The 10691-nt window shown below is 37.5% G+C and overlaps 1 protein-coding gene across 2 annotated transcripts; it reads left to right on the top strand.

Annotated features, from left to right (window-relative positions):
* The first annotated feature begins 1007 nt into the window (after positions 1-1007).
* On the top strand, positions 1008-9727 carry G6PC2 (glucose-6-phosphatase catalytic subunit 2). Of its 2 annotated transcripts, XM_032755464.2 has the most exons (5): positions 1008-1266; positions 2173-2282; positions 4247-4358; positions 6389-6504; positions 7293-9727. In XM_032755464.2, exons 1-5 carry the CDS (start codon positions 1049-1051, stop codon positions 7802-7804), a joined length of 1068 nt encoding a protein of 355 aa, XP_032611355.1. In that variant the 5' UTR covers positions 1008-1048; the 3' UTR covers positions 7805-9727. The 2 variants fall into 2 exon arrangements, with proteins under 2 accessions (XP_032611355.1, XP_032611356.1); XM_032755465.1 differs by lacking the exon at positions 6389-6504.
* Positions 9728-10691: the final 964 nt, after the last annotated feature.

Here is a 10691-nt window from a genome sequence, read left to right as displayed (position 1 = left end):
AACCCAGCATCTCTCTGACTTAGATCCATAGCCTCTTTGTGCTACCCTTCTGTTCATTCTCAGTCTACCCTGGTCCACAGTCCAGGGTCCAGTCATAGTCTGTAGTCCAGGACCAGGGTCCTGGTCTATAGTCTAGTCATAGTCCACAGCCGTAGATTATGGACCTATGACTTAGATCCATAGCCTCTTTGTGCTACCCTTCTGTTCATTCTCAGCATTTGTTTGGTGCTTTCCACTTCTGTTTAACACTCTGTTCTCAACAAACCATTTTCCTGATTGGTCAAAAGCCCTTTGATGTCTATTCCTATCTTTGTCACATGAATCATTCCCCATTCCTCTCAACTGTATTCTCTAGTTAATAAAAGATACAATTTGATCCTAACACATTTCTATTATCCAAATGACTTTCATTTCTGCTTTCTTGTCTTATAGTCAAAAAACAACACATTTCTTTCCCTGTTCCATATACATTCTATCATTCTCTTTGATAAAGAAAATTGAACTATTCTTATTTTAAATCAGTGATCAGAAAATAATCTGTCATATCATATATTTTTCATACCTAGATATTTATTCAACCATTTTCCTCACAGACCCAATAAAATAGAGAGCCACAGCCTATCTTAAATTGAAATGCAGGGCTTTATGGGCTATTTGACATGCAATAATTATTTGCAAAGTCTTTTCACCGAACATAGAAATTGCTAATGTCTGACCTTGGAGGAAATGAACTGTACAAAAAATTTCAAACAAACATGATCCAACTGTTCACACAAAAGGGAGGTTGCATAAGAAATTCATTGTTTCTATCCAAATTTCCCCCTTGAATTGCCACAGATCAGCATGTACTTCACTCTTTGCCACCAATTAAAATCATAAATAGATGAGCTTTTCAGCAGAGGAGGGCTGGTGTGCCCTCTCCACAGATGGTCAGCATCACATGTTGCAGAAATGGCTCGACACGCCACAAAGGCACAGTATAAAAACGGTGGGAATCAGAGCACTTCAGCTCCAATTGCTCTATGTTTAGAATTGCCTCTTTTTCAAGATGGATTTCCTTCACAGGAATGGAGTGCTCATAATTCAGCATTTGCAGAAGGACTACCGAGCTTACTACACTTTCCTAAATTTTATGTCCAATGTTGGAGACCCCCGGAATATCTTTTCCATTTATTTTCCACTTTGGTTTCAACTTAATCAGACAGTTGGAACCAAGATGATATGGGTAGCAGTCATTGGGGATTGGTTCAATCTTATATTTAAATGGTAAGATTTCTGTTTTATTTCATTTTTCCTAAGATTTATCCTTAAATTTGTGGCTTTGGCATAATGATCACATTTCAGATGTATATCGTTTTACTTGGAAAATCTTTCAAACATACCAGTTAACTTGAAACACCAGATTCATAAGTAGAACTTTTAAAAGGCACAGAAATGTATATATATATACATATATATATATATATTTTTTTTTTTTGAGACAGAGTTTCGCCCTTGTTGCCCAGACTGGAGTGCAATGGTGCGATCTGGGCTCACTGCAACCTCTGCCTCCCAGGTTCAAGCAATTCTCCCACCTCAGCCTCCCGAGTAGCTGGGATTACAGGCATGCGCCACCACACCCAGCTAATTTTGTATTTTTAGTAGAGACAGGGTTTCTCTATGTTGGTCAGGCTGGTCTCTAACTCCCGACCTCAGTTGATCCACCGACTTCGGCCTCCTAAAGTGCTGGGATTACAGGTGTAATCCCACCACCACGCCAGGCCAGAAATGTGTACTTTAATGACTTATAAGTAATTCCCAAACCCCTGTAACACATATTCTGTGATTAAGAATTACTTCAATGAGCAGCATGATAATGAACAAATTGATAATTCTAGGGACAAATTTTGATATTTCCAGTTTAAGTATCCAAAGCACCCATAAGACATTCCCTGCAAGGGAAAAAAGCCTCCATGTTAATGGGAAACCAGGGTGCCAAAATCCCAAATGACTACCACCTTTAATAATGTGTGAGAGACCAGGACCTAAGTTTTTTCAAAGTCTCTTAATCATGAACTTTCACAATTAACCCTGCGCTTGAGTCATTTTTTATAGGAAAGAATTGCTAATCTCCACTTAAATAATAGCTGTGTATTTAAATATATATGCATGTTTATAATTCTTTAAATACAGGATATTATTTGGTCATCGACCTTATTGGTGGGTCCAAGAAACTCAGATTTACCCAAATCACTCAAGTCCATGCCTTGAACAGTTCCCTACTACATGCGAAACAGGTCCAGGTAAGCTATTACAGCATCCTCCAGTTACTGGAGATCTTCCAATAGAGAATCATTACATAGGGTTATCATCTAGTAACTGATATTATATAGGGTAGTAAAGAAAATGTCATGAGTGAGGATGCTAAAACTTCATAACAATCAAAATTACTAATGAGGAAGCAAAGCAAAAAAATACTCAAATTCCATTTTGTTATTTATGAAAGGGTAGATTGGGAAAAAACTCCCCAAATTATTAAATATTTGGTGTTGACTTTTCAGAAGAATATAATGGCTTGATACTAAAACAAGAAACAGTTAACTAGAACAAATTCTCAAGGAACTAGACTAAGATCTTAGAAATGTTGTTAATCTGCTGCTAAGCAACTTTCAAAGTTATTCTAGGTCTTCTGAGTATCTCATGAATGAGGGAGGAGTAGACAAGTCTTCTGTAAGAAAGGTAAGGACTTCTCAATGTTAATACAGCCAGTAAAGAATATTTCTAACCCTAGAACAATCTCTTTAAAAAATATTTTTTTCTCTATACACAAGTAGGCTTCTTGGGCCACTTCTTTTTTATTCTAAGTAAGATTCTGTATGAGTATAAAATCTTCATTGTGATAGTTGATTACAAGACTGTTTTTAAAAGTTTTTTGAGACATATATTTAAAAATTATGTTTTAATTTATAAGAATGTGTTACCTTGTACCTCATCATTTTACATAGCGTAACATTCTTGCCAACTGACATCCTTCGAAACTAACTCTGAGTTAAGGTAGTAGAGAATGTGTAAATTCCTAATGAGTGTTCTGAATATGTCTTTTTTTGTTCCCATAGAAGTATACATACATCTGCTATTCGCTTATTACACTAAACAATATAACTAATTCTTTATATATCTGATTGTCTAGACTGGGCGTTCCATCAGGGGAGGGATGATGCATAGTTTATCTTTGTGAAACCAAAGTGTGATAAATGGATGAATGGTTGGCTGGGTAACATTTGAGACCACTGAAATGTTATCATGGTCAATTCCAGCCCTTTCCGGTGTGTGTTTCACCTTATAAGACATTTTCTGGAAAGAGAGAGAGAGAAAAGAAAGAAAGACTGCATCTTTCAGGGAGATGTCCAATTCATTTAGGCATAGTTTTTAAAAGGCTCTGAAAATTCCTGCACATAAGAAATAGGTCTGTCTTTGTTTAACACATAAGAGACTGGTATTTAATTTGAATGAACTATTAGGAGAAAAATCGAGGAGGACATTTAAGTAAAGTAATTAATAAAAAATTCAGTAGCATGGAAAAGGCATTCTGGAAATAGAAAGCCTACTGTCTGCAGGCTTTTTCTGCTAGGATTAATGCCATCTTTATAGCTTCTCCTCATCCTCCATTTTAAAACAAAGATTCTCACTGCAGTGGCCACAAGATAGGCGTAGAGGTAGCTGCTAGTACACAGCAGTCATTTGTAAGTCAATCAGCAAATCACTCACATAGCAATGATATCCTTTAGAGTTTGACTTCTCAGCCCAAGGAAAATAAGGCAACTGAAGATCCAATACAAGCATTAGGATGGTGCAAAAGTAATTGCGGTTTTACTTTAAAGTAATGGCAAAAACCGCAATTACTTTTGCATTAACCTAATACTTTTTCTTGTCAATTAAAAATTAAATATTGAAGAATGAGTAGGGCTGTGGCAGATTTGGGTGCAACTGCCTGAGTTCTTAATTAGCCTTGAGTAAATATATTGATTTCTGGAATTCAATGAACCTGAAAATTTGGGAAAAAAATTTTTTGAGACAGTGTTTCTCAGGCTCAATTTAACTCAATTTTTCTTATTTCTACCCACTTCTAAACATTACATGTAGCCTGTGTCTTGTGGTTTTTTTCTGAGTTACTCATAATTTTCATGGTGAATATGCTATTCTATTATTCATTTCTGATCTTGATAGTTAACCACTTTTCAAATGGATGGACACTTTGTTGTTGCAGGAAGTCCATCTGGCCATGCAATGGGCTCGTCCTGTGTCTGGTATGTCATGGTAACCGCTGCCCTGAGCCACACTCTCTGTGGGATGGATAAGTTCTCTATCACTCTGCACAGGTCAGCTTCACTGCAGTTTCTGTAGCACTGGAATACGACAGTTTTTAATACAGAAAGTCTTGTCTAAAAATTAATTTTAGTGCAGTTTTAGTCAATGAATAAAATGTGCTCATTTTATTCTTTCATAGACAAAATAAAAAAATGAATAGAAAACTAATATTTTGCTTTAAGATAATAGCCTAATTAGCTCATAGCTATTTCCGCTTTTCAAGTTGGAAATGTTTAACAGATTAATGACTTGCTAAATGTGCCTCTGGGTTTCCAAAATGCAATAATTATTTTGATAACTCATAAGTCATCTAAAATTATACAGCATAAGGAAACATTTTTGCATGCACATTCCCTTGCTTTAAAATTAACTGGAAGTTTTGAGAATCATCATTCTCCTTGACTGCACCAGTTTATTCATAAAACTATGCTTCCTTCTTTGAACAGCCAATGCTTTTCATTTCAGTAACATATATTCCAGCTTTAAAGAGAACACAAACTTTTTAATTAAAAACATTCTAGAAGCAAACTTAAATTTGAATGTTAGTAGATCTAATGTTAGTAGGTTTCTTAATGTTTAGAAAGATCTAGAACTTAAAGGTTACTCACAGTTGCTTAGAAATTGGGTTGTTTCCTTCTTTTCTTTCCTGAAATACTTTGTCATTAAAACAATCCTGAGTACCAATTTAGCCATACATTAGATGACTTTAAATTAGATTTGCAAGTTAAACTTAAAAAAATACTGTAACATATGCCATTATTAAAAAGTTTTCTAAAATAAAAAAAGTCAAGATCTATCACATATTCCACTTTTTAGAGTGGTATTGGATAATATAAAAACAACTAAAGGAATTTGGGTGTCTTAAAAGTTTATTCTAATAGACTGTGACCTGTATGCCTTTATGTATTTATTGCCCAACCCAAAACAACAGCAGTAAAAAGGTGTTATAATGTAAAAAAGTTAGCATTTTCTATTTACAGACAATTTTCAAAGTAGGAATCTAGGTCAGTTTCACCTTTTCTCTATACTGTATTCCTGCCTCCAATGACCAAACCTGAAAAAATATGTTTCTTCTAAGAAAAAAATTCTCATAACTCCTTTTTAATTTTTATAACTGCAGTATTTTCTTCATCTATAAAATTTTACTGAGTGTGTGCTTCTTACCTTTACATTGCCAAATTCTTGTTTATTCTTCCTCCACATTGATATCCCACTTACTTCTTTCAAAGCCTCATTTCTCTGTGTTCCTTAGCATTTATATAACCAAATTTTAGTCTGATTATCAGGAACATACCATTCAAGGATTCCTGGAACTCAATACTGCTAACACTTTTTTTTTTCAATGACATGCATTGCTTGGATTTTAATATTTTTTATGGTTTTTGTGCATTGCTGTTTTTAATCCAAAGTATATAACCTGTAGGTCAATTCCCCTGTTCTCTATTTTCTGTGTCTCAAAAAAAAAAAAAAAAAAAAAAAACCCAAAAGAAAAGGAAAAAAAAAAAAAGAAACAAAGACTTTTGAAAATCTGCGAAATTAAACCCAATGAAAATTTGCCCCAGATGGAATGCTCATGTGCTTTTCATCTGGATGGTAGCTGCTTTTCTACTGAGTTTTCCTCAAGCGAAGAAAGGCTGAGAGACGAGGCACATAGGGCAGGGCATGAAAATACATATGGTTCATTCTTGATCATTCTGGATATTAGTAATTCCCCCAAACTTGAATTTTCCCTACTCCATTAAAACAATTATTCTTATTTAATGGATGTCAGATTGACTTCCTTTTTAACATTTATTAAATCTCAGCATATAGCACTGGTTAAATTTAATGCATTGAGAAATGTAGAAATCTCTGTTAAAACTTCTCAAATCCTGTGGAGTATGTGGAAACAACATTTTGAAAAAAAAAGATTCTAGAATCATGATGCTATGTCACAGTTAGAAGATTCTTCTGAGAAGGATCATCTGATGTCACCCCCTCTAATTTTATGAGTGATACCGTTTCTTTGCTTTTTACGCTTATATCTATTCTTCCATCGTAGACTGACCTGGTCATTTCTTTGGAGTGTTTTTTGGTTGATTCAAATCAGTGTCTGCATCTCCAGAGTATTCATAGCAACACATTTTCCTCATCAAGTTATTCTTGGAGTAATTGGTGGTAAATATGATCACTTACCCTTAGTTGTGTCCTTTGAAAGCTTTAGCTTCATTTGCTTAAGGGTATCAGATTCTCCCTGGTAATCAACTTTCCAATTTCAGAAGTAATTCTGTGAAGCCACTGATATTAAATGCTACCCTGGGAGCTGACGTGGTGCAACACACCTCTCATAGCCTCCATGTACAAAGTGGCACAATCTCAGTGGCGTAAATGCACAATTGCTTCATGAGGTGGGCTTTTCTGAAGTGAAATTAGAGCTAAGTCTAACTCCCAAACCATCACTTCAGACAGTAAGGTTGTGTCTTGCGTCAGGGAACTTAATGACTCTAAGCCCTGCACACTGTGCCATTCTCTCTGAAACACGTGAAGTGACTATTACATGATTATGGACTCCATTTAGTAGCTGCTTTGTATTCCTGAAGCAGTGTTCACCATGACTCAGTTTCCATTGTTCAGCACCACATTACCTTTCAAAGGCTAATTGGCAATGGCAATTGAAATGTTAATTGCAAGTACCTAGATCAGTGCTCTGTCTAAAAAGCGGGTTGTCAGTCAGTGCCACCAACTCCAGAACGATCCTTCTGGACTAGTACGAATAATGAAAACACCGTGGGCAAACCTGCATTTTTAGTTACTGCCTAAAAAAGGCTTTGGAAAATGGATAGAACCTCTGTGTCTAATGCCCTTTGTCATTGAAAACTGTGGCAAATCCTTTAATGCAGAGAGGAATGATCCTCAAGGGGCTCAAGGGCACACAGTCATTGTCAGTGTCTCTTTCCAATCCTCAGGCATGCTGGTGGCAGAGGCCTTTGAACACACTCCAGGCATCCAAACGCCCAGTCGGGGCACATACCTGAAGACCAACCTCTTCCTCTTCCTGTTTGCACTTGGCTTTTACCTGCTTCTTAGACTGCTCAACATCGACCTGCTGTGGTCCGTGCCCATAGCCAAAAAGTGGTGTGCCAACCCCGACTGGATCCACATTGACACCACGCCTTTTGCTGGACTCGTGAGAAAACTTGGGGTCCTCTTTGGCCTGGGCTTTGCAATCAACTCGGAGATGTTCCTCCTGAGCTGCCAAGGGGGAAATAGCTACACACTGAGCTTCCGGTTGCTCTGTGCCTTGACCTCATTGACCACACTGCAGCTGTACCATTTCCTCCAGATCCCGACTCACGAAGAGCATTTATTTTATGTGCTGTCTTTTTGTAAAAGTGCATCCATTCCCCTAACTGTGGTTGCTTTCATTCCCTACTGTGTTCATATATTAATGAAACAAAGCGGAAAGAAGATTCAGTAGAGTGGTGCCTAGAGTTAGTGCTCTGTGTCACAGATCACCCTTCTCCATCCACCAATAGAGCCACAGAGTAGGCACAGACCAGAGGCTTCTAATCCAACATCACAGAACAGTGGCACAGGCCCCATTCCTCATACAGATGTTTAGTTTGGCGTTTGCACTGGTCTTTTTTTTTTTTTTTAATTTTTTTTAATCCTTCAGTTACCAATATTTAAAAACAAGAATATTTGACATAAAAATTGGAAGTTCTGTATTTTTTGAAAAATCTGATAGTATGACAACACAGAGCCTGCATTCCCAGCTGGAGACAACTGACAGAGCTGCGTACTAACAGTCCCCAGTAGGAGGCAAGGACTCTCCATTTTCTCACAGTCTTCAGCATCCCAGCAGGAGCCCCACTATGATTCCTTTATCTTCTGAAGGCCAGGCTGCATCTGATTCCTGTTGACATTTTAGTGGGGACCACAGCCATATCCAGTCTCAGTTTTCAGATGAGGAAATGGAAGCCTATTTAGGTAAAAGAACTTGCCTGGAGTCACGCCACCTTCGGAGCAGGAATTAGAATCCAAGGCTTCTGACACATATCTCCATTACACTGTGTGTTTGAGTGTGCACACACGCACATGCTTTTCGTTTGTATGTTTCCTTTTTAGAGCCAGGGACTTGCTCTGTTGCCCAGGCTGGAGTGCAGTGGTGGATAATGGCTCAATGCAGCCTCAAACTCCTGGCTCAAGTGATCCTCCCTCCTCAGCCTCCCATTAGCTAAGACTACAGGTGTGCACCACCATGCCTGGCTAATTTTTGAATTTTTTTTTTAGAGCCAACGTCTTACTATATTTGCCCAGGCTGATCTTGAACTCCTGGCCTCAAATGATCCACCCATCTCAGCCTTCCACAGTGCTGGGATTGCAGGCTTGAGCCGTTGTATTAATAGTTGGCCTACACTGTCTTTTGTTTCTTCATTTACAAGAGGTAAAAATCAGTAAGAATGAATGCTTTCGTTTAGTTTCTATGATGACTGCCATGTAAATCAGCTACCTTTTCAGAAATGACATTGAAATACTGCATCCTCTTTGACTTATACCCAACACATACATGCAGGGTCTAGGTGGGGCCAACAATGGCTCCAGATATATATACACATGGGTCCAGGGGCAACAGAACAGGCCAGGCTGCTGTATGGACTTGAACCTCTGCTTCACTTCTGGTCTGTTTTACAGTAGTGCTCACCAATATTTCAATAAATTCTGCTGAACTTACTCTAATAGAACATTATTCAACCCCCAACGACTTATCTCTTCACTATGACATCTCCATACTTTATTTTTAGGAGCCAGCCTTTCAAAACCAGAGAAATCAGGTGCCTTCCTCAAAGTCATGCTCCGACGCAGGCCAACTATTAAATGCTTGCATCTGTTAGCTGGATTAGTCTCTATGTATACTGAACTGTGATGAAAATCTATAGCTTTGTTTTAGAAAATTATTGTTGATGGACTATTAATATTATATTTACAACTTCTCAGTAAGGGTGTTTTTTCCTCATTGAATCTAGGAATGCTGGACTTTAAGTTGATAACTGTGTCATTTCAATCAAGTACAAGGATTTTGAGGCAGATTTTGCTAGATATCTTAGTAATCCCCCACAATGTTTTATGTAACTCTTCTCAGAATATCAATACATTAATTATTTTAGATGACATATTAAATAATCTATGAATATTAATGAAAACAATACAGTTGAAGTGAGTGTTGTTTAACAAGATAGTAGCTGAGGATAACAAGCCTCAAAAAATCAAAGTATTAATTACCCCTTTCCAAGTATATGTATAGAGTATGTGTCATTGCTTTTATAAAATGCACTTAATAGCTTTCTTTCTAAAAGGCAACTGAACTTTCTAAAAGGTAACTGAACTGAACTTGATATTAGTAGTTCAATGATTCCAAAGCAAAAGCTGAGGGATTAAGAAAGAATGGCTTAAGAATGAAATTAGTCTCATGTTGCTGGCACATTTGGGACGAAAGAAGTAGAGAAGAATGATTCTTCAGGTGATGACCCTTGCTCATTGGTTCAGTCCCACCCTATGCCCCACCATGCTGTACCTTTAGATGCCTTCACATTTCATGATGCATTTGTGTCATTACATCTTCCACACGTCAGAGATCTCATTCCTGTCTAAACGCCCTTTGCCAAATTTCACATAAGATAATGTTAGTCTTGAAGGATTCTGGTACATCCCCTTCATCCTAGTACAATCTCAGCCTGCTTTCACTAAGGCCTGAGGAAACGGGCATTAATAGCCAGGGAAATCTGCAGCAATGATTGACTCTACCATAAATCCCTTCTCTGTTTCCATGCAGAAAGCTATCTTCAGCCACCCCATGGTGCTGTCTGTTGGGCAACACATTACCCTCAGAGGGGGATTGGGATGAGGTGTGGGCTTGTTTTCTATAATTAATCCCCAAGAACTCTGCCCCTATCTTCCATAAAACCCCAGAGTCCCCATGTGAGTAGACTTCCCTCTTTATTCTAGTTGAAGTCTCCTGGAGGGATCCATATGGTGGTAAATTGTTTTTGCAATTGAAACTCCTTAGGCAGCAAGAGGAATCATTTTTCATAGCCTTGGAGAAAATGCCTGCCCTTAATAATGATGGAAAAGACTCTTCTGTTTCCAATTTATTTGTCAGAAGTAAGTGGAATTGAGCTCATTAAATACTGTTACTGTAACCATATATTCAAAATGTCTACATATCTACATATTCAGGAGAAAAATGTCAATACCATGAGCTTTTAGGATGAGAAAATCTAGACAAGTGACTCAAGAAACTGTCCAATCAAACATACATTTGGAAAAAAATACAAAATAATTTATTATTGCTGAAACTAGCTATC

Source organism: Hylobates moloch, unplaced genomic scaffold, assembly GCF_009828535.3.
Source record: "Hylobates moloch isolate HMO894 unplaced genomic scaffold, HMol_V3 SCAFFOLD_1, whole genome shotgun sequence".
Classification (NCBI taxonomy): Eukaryota; Metazoa; Chordata; class Mammalia; order Primates; family Hylobatidae; genus Hylobates; species Hylobates moloch.
Note: the sequence above shows the minus strand (reverse complement) of the source record. Positions and strands in the feature narration are given on the sequence as shown.

Excerpts from the sequence above, each read along its gene's own strand:
- G6PC2 (XM_032755464.2), top strand. The coding sequence starts at position 1,049 with ATGGATTTCCTTCACAGGAATGGAGTGCTCATAATTCAGCATTTGCAG. Across the intron at positions 1,267-2,172 it reads TTCAATCTTATATTTAAATG|GATATTATTTGGTCATCGAC; the intron begins GTAAGATTTCTG and ends CTTTAAATACAG. Across the intron at positions 2,283-4,246 it reads TACATGCGAAACAGGTCCAG|GAAGTCCATCTGGCCATGCA; the intron begins GTAAGCTATTAC and ends TTGTTGTTGCAG.